Source organism: Malaclemys terrapin, chromosome 5 (genome assembly GCF_027887155.1).
Source record: "Malaclemys terrapin pileata isolate rMalTer1 chromosome 5, rMalTer1.hap1, whole genome shotgun sequence".
NCBI lineage: Eukaryota > Metazoa > Chordata > Testudines > Emydidae > Malaclemys > Malaclemys terrapin.
The window spans coordinates 50974779-50992532 of NC_071509.1; the positions used below are offsets into that span (position 1 = coordinate 50974779).

Below are 17754 nucleotides of genomic sequence, written 5' to 3' on the forward strand. Positions count from 1 at the left end.
ATTCTATGTTTTATATAAATATTACATAACTTTCTAGGAAATTCATAAATTCACTAATAATTGAGGTGTAGCAAATTTGAGATTCCACCCTTTCAGAAATGAGCAAGCATTGCTTTGTTTCTGATTAAAATTACCTGATTTTTATGAGAATCTTAGAATAAAAATATCATGTCTAAGGGCAGAGCAAACTTCTCCCACATTGTCAGCTACCAACATGCCTCAACCTTGACCTTGAGGGGACATTTCTAATGGTGAGTGAGCAGCTGAGTTGCTGTGCTTATTCATTTCTTATCTCTGATGAGACAGCCAATAAAAGTGCCAAATGTGATGGTGAGTTTTTGTGAAGTGGACACCTGTCTGTTCTGAACTGGACCCAGACTAGCTTACTTTACATAGATCAACAGTCATCAAATAATATCCACTTTCAATCATTACCTGTGTGAGCTGCGTTTGAGCTGATCCCTAGAAAGGAAGAGTTCTGTGTCCCATTCAAATCCTCTGAGCCACCAAGTCCTTCACTCATATTTTTATTGTACTAAATAAAATGCTCTAAAAGTGTTCTTGAAGTAAGGCTGCAATTCCATCTTGTGGGGGTGCAGGAGAGACTCCAGGAATGGTATTAACAAACACTTTTGTGGAATGCGCTGAATTATTGGTGTAAGGGGTCCATACTGAGGGGTCTTAGGTAGCAAGGGCTGGGAGCACTTCAGAAACAGCGTATACAACAATGGATGAGAGAGAAAACCTTGCATCACTCTTTAGTAACCTCTGGTCAATGTAGAATTGGCACTGACTGGTGCTAGAGGGAGCTGCATCCATCCTGTGTGAGCAGAAGAATAACTTTGATGGTTTTTTATACAGTTATAGTTTTTCAAAATTTTGTCTCCCAGGTGCAGATTTTATTACCATTCTGGAGAGTGATGCCTCTAAGCCATTCATTGGGAACATTGATCCAACCATGTGGTTAGGAGAAAAACTGGGTTTTTACACAGATTTTGGTCCAAGCGCAAGGGATCACACGTGGGGGTGAGTTATCTCTGGAAACACACACAATAGATGTGGAAAGACATGGATTTTTAAAAATATGAATTAAAATGTCACAAGCTTTAATGATAAAAGTTCTTAGCGACTTAATGTACAATACAGCCCTTATTTTTCCAAAGGTGGACGAGAGACACTCAGAATCTTGGTAAAATCAGGGAAGCTGGACAGCAGACTTTGAGAGCAGTGTGTGCCAAGTTCCTAGGTACAGAATGCAGAAAAGAAGATGCCAGTTTAGAAAAGGCCAGTCTTCAAAGTCTGCCCTCCAGATTCTTGTATCCTGCAGCAGAATGAAGGGATTTACTACTGGTTTATAGTCTGGCTAGACTGAGAAGAACCATGCTCCTAACACTATAGTTAGCTAGTATTTCTCTTCAGTACATTTTGGCCTCGGGGAATTTGGATTCAGGCTTAAGTACAGTATAAATTGTGGGGATGTAACTGTGCTGGGAATAACTTGGAATTTTGATTAACATGAGTTTGAATCTAGCTTGGACTTTATGCAGGAAAATATATAGAAAGATACATCTGTACATGTTTTTTTAACCAAGTCTCTGGTATCCAGTTCTACATTACTATCTGACCAGCTTCCACTCAAGGCGTACTTGAAGGTCTTCGCTGCCTTGAAATAGTGGTTTTTATGATACTGGATTGTGTTAAGGGGAATTTTGAGATTTCAATAGCATATGGAGCTTCCTAGTAACATTTATTACACTTTACTTTTAATTTCTACCCTGTGATTCAACACTTGGAGGAACCTGGTTACAGGAATCTTCCACCTCTTTATTTTAAAGAATGAGAAATGAAGTAGAGAAAGGAGTAGTTGGTCACATGGTCCTACAAAATTTCCCATTAAAATACTATGTCATAAAATATTTTGTGAAAGTAAAAACTACAGTTAAAAAATCCAAACTGAAGGTGAATGAATGAAAAGTTTTCAATTTAAGGTTGGATTACTGCTCACTTGTAATCAAAAGTTATGGAAGGATGGTGGTTATGAAGTCCTATTTTGCATGGAGGATATCAACTATTTATTTCAGTCTTCCTTCCTTGAATTACTTCGCAGTGGTGCTCTAAGTCAAAATGTCAGGCTTATTTTCACTTTTCAAAAGGCCTTGCCATCCTGTGCTGTGGCTGGCAGGATATTCAGTGAAATTGTGCTGCTTTTCAGGAGCCTCTTGTTGTAATGTATGTGCATTGTCTAGGACATCAAAGCAGCTGCTTCCTTCCTGCAATGGATAATTCTTCTGGAAGAGCTTTTCTGCTAAGAAGTTGTGGATGGCACGCTGATTTTACTTTCTCATTTTTCTGTGTGCTGCAGTGCCTGCTGGTAGACTCTCAGCTGTTCCTTTCTGTAGTGGAAGAATATCTTTGACAAAATATTTAAAAATGTGTATTTGTGTTTAAAAACAACTTTTAAAAAGTGTTTTTATGTATGTGTAAAAAGATATTGAATGCTTCAATATATGCAGATAGTTTATTGTATTCTGCTTTGTTGTGTACAAAAAGTATGGCACTTAGCCTGTGGCCTTGTGCCTAGCATAGCTAAATTTGCTCAAGGATTGCTGAGGCAATGTGTTGAAGACTGAGTCTGATCCAAAGTCCATTGAAGATAATAGGAGTCCTTTCACTGACTTCAGTGGCCATTGGATTGGGCTCTAAATGGTAAAATCAATCTACGTGCTGAATACTATCCAGTTTCACTTACCTTTCCTAATGCACTGTAAGCAGTATTTGTGTTTTGAAGTCTGATGTCTGTATTTGGTCTGCTTGTTTATGGACCATCCTTATCGTGTTTTAGAACTGAAAAAATTAAGTTTCCTTCTATTTCACTGTAGGATTATGGCTCTATCAAGATACCCAATTGTGAAATCCAGCCATCACCTTCTCCCATCCCCTGAGGGAGAGATTGCACCAGCCATCTCCATGACTGTCAACTTCACTGGGAAACTGGTGGATTTTGTTGTTGCTCACTTTGGAAATGAAGAGTGTGTGATTTTTTTTTTTAAATTTAGTTACATTTTGCTTTCCATTTTCTACGTAATTGACATTAAGCAGTGTTTTTTATAAAGTAAATGTCCGCTAAACATTTTCCACTGTAATAATTGCTTTTTAAGCAAGCACATCGGAGGAGATACTATGATAAAGTTAATGGTTTGGGAAAGGATCTTGATTTTATTTTAAGGTAGAAATGTATCCGGCAAAACTCAGCAAAACTGAGATATGCAGGTTTACACTGCTATAGACCTTGCAAAGCTACTATGCTGATTTTATAGACTATTTAGTGTCTACAGAGTCAAGATTGGCTTTGAAACTGTATTAGATTCCTCCCCCTCACCTCAGCCTCCTTCCTCTCAGTAGGTAGAGTTCCATGATGTTCCATCAGGGAGGATAGACTCAGGTACAGGTGGCATAAACTGTGGCTTGGTAAGAAGTTATAGGGCCTAAGTGTAGGGTGTTCTTTTTCCCCCCTCTGTACCAAAAGATAGCAATTCTGAGACTTCTAATAAGATACATTGTATAAACAGCAATTTACTCTGTGGTTAGTTGTTATTTATAGTGCTGTAAGGTGTACTTGGCACTTTAAACTAATGAATGGGTCATGCTAAAAACAGGATTCTGCCTTGAGGAGATCACAGGCTAAAAGCATAGAAAATGTGAGTTGTACTGGAGCAGCAAGCAGTTACTGGTGGCAATTTCATAAACTCCCTAATTATTATAATTATGTTAGAAAGCAAGTTGAAAGTGTCTGGCCATAACCACTAGGTTCCAGGGGAATGTGGGAGGTAGTTTTAAATGATCAGTTTGCTTCCTTCTGCCCACCCATTAAGTTCCCCCTCACCACTTTCCGACCTCAGAAGCTTCACTCCCACTTAGCTGGATTTCTTGGAAACTGTCTTACTAATTAAACTGAATTGGTCTGAAATGGCTCCCAATTTGGCCTCTAAAAGAGAGCTTAAAGCAGGCAGACCAGTCACTTCCATTTTTCTGTCCAACTTTGTGTCCCCACCCCAAAGAATCTGGCTGTCAGGGTAGCAGAGAAGGGAGGAGAAGCACATCCCAACAAGAAGGGAGTGGGAGAAACTGGCCATGGAGAGGGGGAAGCACCCGTGTTTCTCTCAGGCCATGTCTACACTACAAAGTTAAGTCGACATCGAGCCTCTGATTTAAGCAAGTCAATCTTGTGTGTCCACACTACGCTCATTGTGTCGGCAGAATGCATCCTCACTAGCAGGGCTTGCATCAACTCACAGAGCACTGCACAGTGGGTAGCTATCCCACAGTGCATGTAGCTGAGTGGAATTTTGGGTTGGGCTTGCAATGCCTTATGGAACCAAAATATTGACGCGGGTGGTTATGGGAACATGGCATTAGCCTCCCATGATGTGCTTACCTCCCTCCCTTCCTCCCTCCCTGAAATCAATTGCAAACAAACCAAGCCTTTTTCGCAAGCCTGGGTTACCGTGGCGGACATCATAGCACAGTAAGCATGGACCCCACTCAGCTGTGCCCTGTTGTGAGCATTACAAGCATCTCACACTTTATCCTGCAGTATTTACACAGCCAATACAGGAACCACTGTGCAGAACAATGTGATGCCATGCAAGCAGCCCTGCTGGGAGACATAGAGCGGAGCAATTTGCAATTGCTGGCAACAGTTATGCATCACCTCGACATGGTTGAGCGCTGTTTCTGGGCCTGGGAAACACCTCCTGGAGGCCCATTCATTCAAATTGAAAAAGAATAGAAACAAGCAGCCCACCTGGTAGCTGTGCATGGGGAATGGAAGGAGCTCAGTGCCTAGTGCCAGCATTCCTACCTACTGACCAGCCTACAGTTCCCTCCTGCGGTATCCTTCCCTGGCCATTCCACCCTCCCCTTCAGCAGTGTTCCTCTAGTGACCTAAAGCCTCCAGTCCAGCTTTCCATTTATTTAGGGGAGAATACCAGTGTTACCAATTCTTACAAATTTCTCAAGTCTTGTGATATTTGATGGATTTTTTCTTAAAAGCTCTAGCTCCAGGAGTCAACTGATTATTGGGATCTCAGCTTTCACTTAAGGAAAAAAAATTCTAGCCCTCATAGATAAAAAGAAAAGTTTGAAAACATGACCTGAGTGCAACTGAAAGTCTTGGAAGCCAAAAGCCTCCTTTGAGGGAAGAACTTACTTTTCCAGCCCACCGGAGCACCAGTTCCTTTGGAGAAGGGGCACAAGATCATCCCATATTAAGCATTGCTCTGTTTATCAGTTTATAAGGCTACTATCAGCTTGCTAAGGAAGCAGGTGCAAAGTAAATTCTGTTTTGAGACTAATTCTGAGAATTCATATTCATAATGGAGGCTTTATAATTGGTTAATTAAAAATATAATTTTATTGCTGCTTTTGAAAATGGGGGACAGTAATCAGAAACCGTAGCTTTTATATTAATAAAGGATTCTTTTTAAAAAAATGGATTATATAAGTGCAGGTCTTCTCTCACAGAGACACATGGGAGGACCTGTGAGGAAGATAGCTAGTTCAGCACAGAGCTTTGTATCGATCTGGATCAGTGCCTTGTTTAAACCATTCCTTTGTTTGGCTTGTGTTAAGTGTGTGTTATCTGTAGGAGGAAGCAGACCAACTCCACTACTTGGATCACTGATATTTTTATTGGAGTCATTTGGAAACCCAATAAATACAATAAGAGAACTGGGAAGGTATATTTAGAAATTCAGTAAATACAATAAGAGCACTGGGAAGGTATATTCCGGCATAAAGCCTTTTGATCTGCATCTGTCCAGCAATACCAGCACAAGGTTCTACAATACAAACATACAGGAAAATAATGATTTTCTGGTGTTGTCTATGCACACAACCTGCACTGGTTAAATTAAACTCAGTCTTTAAATCGATTTAGTTAAATCAGGCTAGGTCTATACTACCTGCCTGAATCGGCGGGTAGAAATCGACCTCTCGGGGATCGATTTATCGTGTCCCGTCGGGACGCGACAATCGATCCCCGAATCGGTGTTCTTACTCCACCAGCGGAGGTGGTAGTAAGCGCCGCCGACAGAAAGCCGCAGAAGTCGATTTTGCTGCCGTCCTCACAACGGGGTAAGTCGGCTGCGATACGTCGAATTCAGCTAAGCTATTCACGTAGCTGAATTTGCGTATCTTAAATCGACTCCCCCCTGTAGTGTAGATGTACCCTCAGTACATTTCCAGCACCATTTTTGTTGGTAGTATTTGTGGGACGCTGTTTTTGAATGATGTTAGAGAAATTGTTACATTATCTAGGCTTTAGCATGATTCTGTAATGCAATGCTAGGATTTGGTTGTCCTGTCAGAATGTGGACATCCCAAAATGTGCCACACACTTATGTGCCGGCACAGTTAAACTTATAATTTAGACAGATCCAAAGTCTTAACTGCACAAGATACTCAGATGAGATATTCATGGTGATTAGAGCTCTGTATAAAAACTTAGAATAAGTTATTAATGGAGTGTGTTGAGGAGTAAGAAGCTCTTATTTGCAGCTAATTTGTGCCATAGGTCAAACATTTCAAAAGTTTAAAAAGCATCCTATTTTTGTAAACTTTCACACACTGTTTTCCACTACATAACCCATGGTTTTCTGTGTTTGTATCAGTGAGACTCTTTTTTGATCCTTTAAAAAAAATTTTTTTAGTAACCGTTTCCCACTTCTTTCAGAGATGACTTGGACAGGAAGCTCCAGGCTATTGCTATTTCAAACCTGTTGAAGAATAGCTCTCGACAGCTTGTATTTCTAGGATATATCACTTCAGCTCCTGGATCCAGAGATTACATAGAACTAATTGAAAATGGCAATGTTAAGGTAATGTAGAACTACTACTAACTATAACAATTGACTAATTTACAAAAGATGAATTTAAGATTCCAAATCAGTAACCTATGCAGATTATGGGGTTAAAAATACACATACTTTTTAAAAAAACAACTTGTTTTAAAATCTGTTCCATTTTTCAATTACCTGTTAGGAACTATTATTTTAGAAATAAAATACCTTAAAAAAAATCAGTCTTCCTTTATTTACCTGCCTGGATCTAACATCAGGATTCTGTTTCCTTTGCAACTTTTGACTATATCTCAAGCAAATCATTTTCTTGTTCTGTATCCCCATACAGATTCTATTACTGAGGCCTGGTCTACATTTAAAATTTAGATCAACCTAGCTACGTTGCTCAGGAGTATGAAAAATTCATACCCTTGAGCATTGTAATTAAGTCTACCTAACCCCCAGTGTAGACGCAGATTAGGTTGATGGCAGAATTCTTCTGTTGACCTAACTAGTGCTGCTCAGGGTCGTGGATTACCTACATTGATGGAAAAAATGCCTTCTGTCAATATAGGAAGCATCTGCACTGTGGTACTGCAGCAGCTATAGTGGAGACATGCCCTGACCTGAGGTCCATCTTTGAAGAAACGTTGTCATATTTGCTTTATTTTTTCCCCATAGGATATTGACAGTACGGATAATGACAGGTGGTGTGATTATATCATGTATCGTGGACTAATAAGGTATGTCAAAATGGATAATTTACTTGTTTTAGATATGTTACCATTATCATTTTTAGATCTCATGACAGAAACCTGTATAACTCATCTGAATGGAAGAGCTTACTTCTCATCTTTAATTTACATCAAACTTTCTGACTGGCTGAAGGCAAACTACTAAACTACATGCAGGCAGTCAGGTATAACATGAAGTAATATGGAACCTGATAAGTGGAAGTCAGACTTACTGTGATTCTACTTTGTAAAGTTACTCTGTAAAAATGTCATCATGGGGGTTCCATCTTTGTGTTTTTAAGACTTCCAGGTCAAATCTGCTCGGTTAATACATAAAAACTTTATTTTCCTAAATCCCAGGTCTGCAATCTCATCCTGGAATTCTTGCTCACTCATCACCACCAGTGATACAAATTTTGCAATGTTATCTTGAGGCTTGATCTTGTGAGGTGTTGGGCACTCTGGCCCTGTCCAGCAAAGCTTTGCATTGATGTCAGTGAGAATACTCATGTGCTTACAGTTAACCACATGCTAAGTGCTTTGCCGGACCGGGGCTGGATGCTTAGCAACTTGCAGGATTGAGCCCCTAGTAAATAATTCTGTTGGTGATTCATGAGCCAGAATAGAATTGAGCTCACTCTGACATAGCTGTTTAGAGTCTGCAGTGTTAACGGGAATAAAAAATAGTAAACTATATTGTCCATAAGGAGACTGAATACACAGAGAAAAGCTGTATTGAGTGAGATGCCATTTATAACACAACTTTTATTATTACGCATGTATTTTAAGTTCACTTCTCTTCCCTGAATATTTATTGGAAACTTTCAAAATGGTTTAATTGAAAAAAGTTGTTGAGACATACCAATATATTCTAATGATTGTAAACTACAACATAATGCTTTCTAGCTAATATTCGTAGTCCTACATCTGACTTGCTGTGTAATCTCAGGCACTTACACTGTTTCTCAGTTTTTCCATACGTAAAATTGTGTTGTGAAGCTTCTGTGTGTAGAGTGCTTTGAGATCTTTGGATGAAAGGTGCTATAGAAATGAAAAGAATTATATTGGAGGGTTAAAATAACTGTTAAAGACCCTGATTTAAAAAGGCTTTAATGTGGTGATTTGACTTTGAGCTATTTCTTCAAAGTAATTCTGTGTTTGGATGTGATAGGTTGGGTTATGCCCGCGTTTCTCATGCTGGCCTGAGTGATTCAGAAGTTCAGATGGCCAAATTTAGGATCCCAGATGACTTGGATAATTATGTTGACAATGACAAAATCATCATTGACCCCAGCCAAGTTCCTGAGGACATCCATTTCAACCCAAGGTCAGCGTATTAGAAAAACATTTGAAGATGATCAATATTTATTTATTTTTATTACCAAAAAGGGAAAACTTGAGGAACTGTCACATTCGGGTGTTATCCAGACCAGTGAGGGGTTTTCACCACCTGTTCTGCAACCTTGGGTGCCTCACAATGCTTTAATGTTGTAGCTCCCAACCAGGGCTACTCACAAACAGCCTAACAGCATGTTACACCCTGAGTGTCTGATTGTAGGTGCAACCCTGGTTCAGCAGCTCAGACCCCAGTAGCCTGTTGGCAATGTTCCAGTCACTCTCTGGCTTCCACCAGCCTTTCAGGATGACCCTAACACACTCCCCATTCCAAATTTTCCTAAAATGTGCATTCTGCATTGTCCCATTCTCTCCTGGACAATTAAGTTATTAAAGGTCTGTTCCCCCTGTAAAGGGTAGATATTCAACAGTTTGCTACTTTAACTGGAGTTACCAAACAGGTCAGTTGAAACTTAACATTGGATTAGATTAAAAATACAAGTTTATTTAACTACAAACAGAGGTGTTAAGTGAATACAGTACAAGTATAAGGTATTAAAGTCAGAAATGGTTTAAAGATAAAACGCTTTCTAGCAACTAAAACTTAAACACGCTAGACTTGGTTCAAGGTAAAATCCTTACCATATGTTTCCAGGCATTCTTCGGTCAGGGTCACCCCTCAAAGTCAAAGGGCTGGTTCCTTTGTCTTCTTAGGGGAGAGAGAGAGAGAGAGAGATCCCTTGGGTTTTCTTTCCCCTATCTTTTATAGTCCAGTTAACCCTTGAAGTGGATTCTTCTGAGAGTTACCCCTCAAAGAATGGTTTATTCAAAGAGTAAAGAAGGTGACCTGGAGTCTGGTGAAGGAGGCTCCATGTTCTTTCTTCTCACCAGTATTTGCTGAAATACAAATTTACTCTGTCTCCTGCCATCTCCTCTCCCTACTGTCTCAAGCACCCGGTTTACTATTTATATATAAATTGAGGTAAAAAACGGTTACCCACCTTTGTAACTGTTGTTCTTCGAGATGTGTTGCTCATATCCATTCCAATTAAGTGTGCGCGCACCGCGTGCACGATCGTCGGAGAATTTTCTACTCTAGCAATACCCGGTGGGTCGGCTGGGGAGCCCCCTGGAGTGGCGCCTTCATGGCGCTGGATATATACCCCAGCCGGCCCAGCGCCCCTTCAGTTCCTTCTTGCCAGCTACTCCGACAGTGGGGAAGGGGGGCGGGTTTGGAATGGATATGAGCAACACATCTCGAAGAACAACAATTACAAAGGTGAGTAACCGCTTTTTTTCTTGGAGTGCTTGCTCATATCGATTCCAATTAGGTGACTACCAAGCCTTACCTAGGCGGTGGGATCGGAGTGAGACATCGCTGAGTGCAGAACCGCTGATCCAAATGCAGCATCGTCTCTAGACTGCTGTACAAGCGAATAGTGAGCAGCAAAGGTATGAACCGATGACCAAACTGCCGCTCTACAAATATCATGTATCGGGACATGAGCCAGGAAGGCAGTCGAGGAGGCTTGGGCTCTCGTGGAATGGGTGGTGAGGCGCGGTGTCGGGGCACCTGCCAAGTCGTAGCAAGCACGGATACAGGACGTGATCCAAGAGGAGATACGTTGCGAGGAGACCGGTAGGCCTTTCATCCGGTCAGCCAGTGCAACGAAGAGTTGAGTCGTCTTCCTAAACGGCTTTGTACGCTCGATATAGAAAGCAAGGGACCTGCGTACGTCCAAGGAGTGCCGTCCTCGAGCGCACCATCAAAAATGTTGTCTAGGCACTGAAGGTAGTCTAGGAGGGCTTGGTTCTGACCGGGTTGGGGGCCGGTCGACCTCCTTCTACCCCCTCGTCCATGCCTTCTGGGGAAGTCCTGTCTTGGATGAGGAGGAGGAGGGTAGAACCTCTGGGGCCGGGGCCTAAATGGCCTGCGTTGGGGTCCTGGGACATGCATCCCCAGGGAGCGCATGATGGTTCTGGAGTCTTTTAGGCTCTGCAACCGAGAGTCCGTCTTGTCCGAGAACAGCCCCGACCATCAAATGGCAGATCCTGTAGGGTCTGTTGCAGTTCTGGCGGCAAACCAGACACCTGCAGCCAGGAAATGCGTCTATGTCTAGCGAGGCCTGTAAGGAGGTCCTAGCCACCTTTTTACCTTCCTCTACTAGGGCCCCAAACTCCTCTCTCGAGTCCTGGGGAACCAACTCCTTAAATTTACCCAGGGAGTTCCATGAGTTGTATTCGTAACGGCTCAAGAGCACCTGTTGGTTTGTAGCTCTGAGCTGCAGACCCCCCGCTGAGTAGATCTTACGTCCGAACAAATCGAACCGCTTGGCGTCCTTCGATTTAGGCGCTGCCGCCTGGTGACCATGGCGCTCTCTTGCGTTCACTGAGGAGACCACTAGTGAACACGGCTGAGGGTGGGTATAAAGATACTCATGGTCTTTAGAGGGGACAAAGTATTTTCTCTCTGCCCCTCTGGCAGTGGGTGGGATGGAAGCAGGGGTTTGCCATATGGCGTTGGTGTTAGCTTGGATCGTACGGATGATGGGCAACGCCACCCAGGATGGGGCATCAGCTGAGAGGATGCTCACCACCGGGTCCTCCACTTCCACTATCTCCTCTGCCTGTAGATCCATGTTCCGTGCCACCCTATGTAACAGGTCTTGGTGGGCATGGAGGTCTATCGGGGGTGGGTTCGAAGTTGTCGTGCCCACCACCACCTCATCTGGGGAAGACGAGGAGGATGCCTAAGGGGGTAAAGGATCCAGAGGTGGGTCTGGGTCCGAGGGTCCCTGATGTCCAGGATCCCTTGTACCGGGGTCTGGGGCCTGCGTGGGCATTGGCACAGGAGCACCATGTGGAGCAGATGCAGTGCCACGGTCTGAGGCGGTGCCGGTTCTGTAAGGGCAATGAGGTCTCTCGCTGTCGCAAACGTCTCCGGCGTGGACGGGAGACACGGCTCAACCACAGAACGGGGTGTGGAGCCAGTCCGCACCGGACTCAATGGCCCTGTTACCGGTGCCAGAGTCAATGGTGTCGATGACGGCGCCTGTAACCTCGGACGTTCCGATGCCGGACGCGACTCCGCAGTCAGTGCGGGGGGCGCTGGTGCCTACTGTTGCGTGGCAGTCTCCTGTGTTTTACGGGGTCTCTTGTGACCCGGAGACAGGGAACGGTGCCGAGGGGCTTGCGGCGGACGCGGTGCCGATGGAGGACGGTGCCGTGGGGTCTTATCCGCGTCTCCTCGCGGTGCAGTACCCGAGGCCGCCGCCGGGGCACTGCGCACCGAGGCGTTCGGTGCCGGAGCTTGGCGTGCCGAAGGAGTGTCTGGGCTAAGTGCCGCCTCCATAAGGAGCTGTTTGAGACGAAAGTCCCGCTCCTTTTTGGTCCTGGGCCAAAAAGCCTTGCAGATCCTGCACTTATCGATCTGGTGAGACTCCCCTAGATACTTTAGACAAGAGTCGTGCGGGTCTCCCGTTGGCATAGGCTTAGCGCAGGTCACACACAGGTTTAAAGCCAGGAGCCTTGGGCATGAGCCCGGCTGCGCGCCGGGGGGAAAGAGGGAGATGAAAACCCCTTACCCCCGCTAACTACTTATAACTACTCTATAACAGCTATTAAACTACTAAACTAAACTATACAACTAAGAACTATCTACAACAATAACTAACAAGGAAAGCTAGGGAGAGTGGAGGACAGCTATGCCCTGCTCCACAGTTCCAACGACCGTCATGGGCGGTAAGATGGAACTGAGGGGGTGCTGGGCCGGCTGGGGTATATATCCAGCGCCATGAAGGCGCCACTCCAGGGGGCTCCCCAGCCGACCCACCGGGTGTTGCTAGGGTAGAAAATTCTCTGACGATCATGCACGCAGCGTGCGCATACCTAATTGGAATCGATATGAGCAAGCACTTGAAGAAGAAACACACATTTCATCCAGGATACTTCTGTCTGGGTAGGGTTGTGTGATTTTGAACATGTGCTAAGAACTTCATGCAGGGGGATTTCAAAACTTTTAATTTAATGTTGCTACACACATTTTACCATGATATTATTGACCAATGAATTATTAGTTTTCAAATGATACCTAATAAGGCATATTTTGTACAAAGATTATTACAGTAGTGTATAGGGGTGAATACAGGGGTTTTTTTTCGGTCACAGGAACAAAACTGGGTTTTATAAATATAACATGGTCTGCTGAACTGGAGCACAAGATCAGGAGGCCAGAGCCCCTTATTTCTAATTAATTTCTTCCACTGATTTGCCATATGCCTTGAGTTATTTAGCCTTTCTGTACCCCAGCGTACAGCTCTGTGAAGTGAAGATACCTACCTCACATTGGTGATGTGTGGATTAATTCATGACTCCTTTTAAAGTCAATGTGGGTTGCATGTTCCTCTGCACCTCTTTATAAAATACAATATAAATGCTAAACACGTGAAGATTTTTAATTGTTGCATGTGTCTAGAATAGTATGTAGTCATAACAGAACAAGTGTTACAGAAAAAGAGTTTTTGGAGGCAGATGGTGCCGTTTTCCTGCTAATACTCAGGAAGTAAGAGAAATAAGGATAGAAAGGAAATTTGTTCTGCACTGAAATCAGTGGGAGAAGTACTTAAGTTTCATGAGGTAAATTTCAGTATTTGTTTTTTAGGTACTGATGTCAGTTGGGTTATGCATGTGATTGAAGATTTCCACAATCTGTTCCATGTGTTGAAACTTACCTAAAATCCATAATCAAGTCCTGATCTTTCTCCATTTATTTCAATGCAGAGCGAGTTTCTTCCTGTTCTAATTTCTTTTACTCCTGCTTGAAAGCAGGAAAATGACGGCTTCCAAGAACAAGCTTTACCTTTTTAACTATAATTTTTAAAAAGAAATTTTCTATTCTTTGTATATGTCTAGCTAATGCTGGAATTGTTAATAAACAATGCTGATCTTTTTGTAAAAGAAAACTGCTAGACTATTACTGAGGTTATTAAAATCTACATGTTTAAATGTGATATGCAATATACTTCTCTCCATTCATCTAGGGCTTACAACTTTTTGGCATAATTTGAAGAATAGGGGAGTCTGGACAAACAGTGGGTCTGAGCCTTCAGGCACTCCACGGATGAAATCCTGTCTTCATTAAAGTCAACAGCAAAACTCCCATTGATTTCAGTGGGACCAGGATTTCACTGCATCTATGCAACTCTCATTCAGTTGAAGTTCCATTTATGGAATATCCATAGGATTGGGCCATCATGGAATCATTTATACTCAGGGTGGCTCTATGGTTTTTGCTGCCCCAAGCACGGCAGTCAGGCGGCTTTCGGCGGCACGCCTGCGGACGGTCTGCTGGTCACGTGGATTCGGTGGCATGCTTGCGGGAGGTCCGTTGGTCCCGCACCTTCGGCGTACCCGCCGCCAAAGCCGCGGGACCGGCGGACCTCCCGCAGGCATGCCACTGAAGGCAGCCTGACTGCCACCCTCACAACGACCGGCAGGCTGCCCCCCGCGGCTTGCTGCCCCAGGCACGCGCTTGCTACTCTGGTGCCTGGAGCTGCCCTGTTGACACTGCATATTTAAATGTGTTTATTATACTCACTCCTTCATAACTAGAGCATATAGGTAATTATGATTTACTTGTACCAGGATGCAGCTGCTGATTCTGATACAAATAGACTTTTGTGGCATATTGCTGTAATAGACTAAACGTTTTGTTTTCCTAAAAGGAACTTTCTATTTTTGCTTCAGACCTGTCATTCTGTGTGATTTGCCTTTCAGAAATTCTTGCTTTTTTTTTCTCCCATCTTTGCTTTTGAAAAAAATGTATTTTCAACAAGTCTACTTTAAAATGAAGCCTAGTTTAAAAACAATTGTTCAGATTAAATGTTAATTACATTATAAAATTGTGTGATTTAATTGCATGGATTAATTCATTGTAGCTATGTTGTAATGATTTTGCTTTGTTAATTATTTTTTCTTAGGTTTGGATCCTACAAAGATGGACATAACTACGAACATATTCATCATTTTCATATGAGTACTCCCAAGTATTTTAAACAGACTAGAATGAGGAAATAACACATCAATGTGACCAGAAAGAGAGGTCTGTAGATTTAAATCAAACTGCCAACCAACCAAAACTACACCTTTTAGAGATTGAGCATCTTCCAGGCTACATAATATTGTCAATGTCTTGCAATATGTGATGACTAATAACTTATGAAATTGTTAAACCTTTTCTTTAAGGTTCACTCTCTTTGTTTTTTAAAGAAAGAAATTACCAATCAAAATAGTCATTAATGTGGGAGGGAGGGAAGGTTTTGTTAGATTTTATAATGACAAGTTTGTCCATTAAGTGGACAACATGTAGGCCAGATTCTCTGCTTTACGCTCATCAAAGCAGAGCGTGGGGACTGTCAGGGAACTGGTTATAGGTTGTTCATTTCCCCTGATGCGGCTTTTTCTTGTACTAGCTGGTAATGGTTCTCAAGAGACGAATTGCCAGTGGAACATATCCCCCTGACCAGACATGTCCCCTGCATTGGGGGATTCAGGGAGGGTGGGTGTGCAATCTCTGTATCTCCTAATGACTTCCCTGTGCTGAGAGAATCATGAGCAAGAGGGATGCAGTTAGTTTCTGCTTCTTTTGCACCAACTGAGCAATAAGAAGGAACAGAGCAGCATAGAGAATTTGAAAAGGAGGTTACTTGCCTGTAACTGGTGGCTATTTGAGATGTGTGGTCCCTATTTGTATTCCAAACATGGGTGTGCATGCGTGCCATGCGCCAGAGCTGGAAGATTTTCTTAGCAGTGTCCGTTGACCTGCATGTGCATTATGTGTCCCCTCATGCTTGCAACCGAGGGTATAATAGGCCATGCGGGTTGATGCCATCTCAGTATTCCTCATACCATTGAGTAGTCCAGTCTGCAGCAGCGGGGATGGAGGGTGGGTATTGAATACAAATAGGGACCACACATCTCAGAGAACCTCCAGTTACAGGTGAGTAATGTCCTCTTCTTCTTAGAGGGATGGTTCCCATATGTATTCCAAACATGGGTGAGTAGTGAGCAGTGATCAGCATGGAAGTGGGTCCAAGGATGTGAGAGGAATGAAATCTGTAGCATGACATGGTCTGCTGCTGTCGCTTGGGCGATGGCATAGTGTAATGTGAACATGTGTATAGAGTGCCACATTGCTGCATGACAGATGTCTTGCCATGAGACGTCAGCTAGGCAGGTCGATGTGGCTGCTTGGGCTCGTGTAGAGTGTGCTGTGATCCTATCAGGCAGCAGTATGCTGGATAAGGTGTAGCATTTGTGGATGCACCTGGAGACCTATTTGAAAATTCATTGAGAGGAGAGGGCATGGCCAAGATGCTGGAACCTTTGTAAAAGTGTGTGTGGGGGGGCAAGGCCAAAGTGGCAGAGGAATCCGCCCCCCTGCCCATTGCCCTGGGATCCCGCTGCCTCCCTCTGCATTGCCCTGAGCTCCCTTCTATGGCCTCACACCCCAAGTCCACCCCACTCCTTGCCTCTTGACCACAGTGCCCACCCGTAAGGCTGGCCCTGTGTTCACCTTATTTCCAAATTCCACTGTCTTCATAGATTGCCATCAGGATACACATGCCAAAATTAAAACTCCCAGGCTCAGAGTGGAGTAAGAGCTAAACAGCAAGCTACTAGCATCAAGATTTACATACCGCCTCTAGTGGCCAAGATTCATACTCTCATTATATTAGGATGTACCCAACAGGGCCATAATCACAGGATTCACATTAGAGAGATAAGGTAGGTGAGGTAATATCTTTTATTAGACCAGCTTCTGGTTAGTGAGAGAGACAAGGCTTCAAGCTTACAGACCTGAAGAAGAACTCTGCGTAAGCTCAGAAGCTTGTCTCTCTCACCAACAGAAGTAAGAAGAGCTCTGTGTGGCTTGAAAGTTTGTGTCTCTCACCAACAGAAGTTGGTCCAATAAAAGATATTACCTCACCCACCTTGTCTCTCTAATATCCTGGGAACAACAGAGCTACAACAACACTGCAAACAAAAATGGAGGATTCACATTAACAGCCCAGAGTGACCATCACAGCCGGGCACTATTTTCAAGATTCATATTCCTAGCATAATGTCACCATTACACCAGGGAACTAGCACTACCAGCACACTGAAATCAATATAGCTGTGTATGTGCACACACCAAAAATTCACAGTACAAGCACCCAGGGATCCACCAAGAGGATAGCAGTGTCAGAATTTCTACTCCAGGGGGAATTCTGCATCAAAAAATAAAAAATTCTGTGCCAAATTTTTAAAAATTCTGTGCACAATATTTTTAAATTCTGCATATTTTATTTGTCAAAATAACACAATATAATCACACTAGTTTCAATTATTTTGGTAATTTATTTCAAAATACCTGTCAGCAAGTGTATCTGTAACAAAACAGACAAAAGAAAAGATTCTGGTAATTTTTTTTTGACAAATAAATTCCTTACTAGGCATGTTAATACAGAACTTTGAGTAATTCATTTAAACTACAATACAGAAACATATTTCCTGCAGCTGTCAGAAGTAGTGCAAAGGCTTGGGGGAGTCAGGGATAATGGAGGAGCTGAGGGAGAGGGAAGGAGCCTGGAATGAACTTGGTGGATTGTTGGGTATGGGTTGGAGAAGTATGGAGCAGGTTTTTTTGGGGAAGGGGGGGGCAGAGGAATTGTTAGGGAGTTGGGTAGCGTCCCCCGTGGCTGACCCCAAGCCTCTCCCATTCAATCAGGCACATCTGCCCCTGTCCCCACACCTTCCATACCCATGTGGCCCTACACACCCATTCCCATTCAGCCCCTGGCTCA

General features: G+C 43.2%; 1 protein-coding gene across 1 annotated transcript in view; it reads left to right on the top strand.

The window, feature by feature from the left end:
- CWH43 (cell wall biogenesis 43 C-terminal homolog) overlaps positions 1 to 14983 on the top strand; it is a 40716-nt gene extending 25733 nt beyond the window's left edge. Inside the window, exons 11-16 of the mRNA XM_054029757.1 lie at positions 891 to 1026; positions 2880 to 3029; positions 6734 to 6878; positions 7521 to 7582; positions 8745 to 8900; positions 14887 to 14983. Of these exons, the coding sequence (XP_053885732.1) occupies positions 891 to 1026; positions 2880 to 3029; positions 6734 to 6878; positions 7521 to 7582; positions 8745 to 8900; positions 14887 to 14983 (746 nt within the window). The remainder of the gene's footprint in view (positions 1 to 890; positions 1027 to 2879; positions 3030 to 6733; positions 6879 to 7520; positions 7583 to 8744; positions 8901 to 14886) is intronic.
- Positions 14984 to 17754: the final 2771 nt, after the last annotated feature.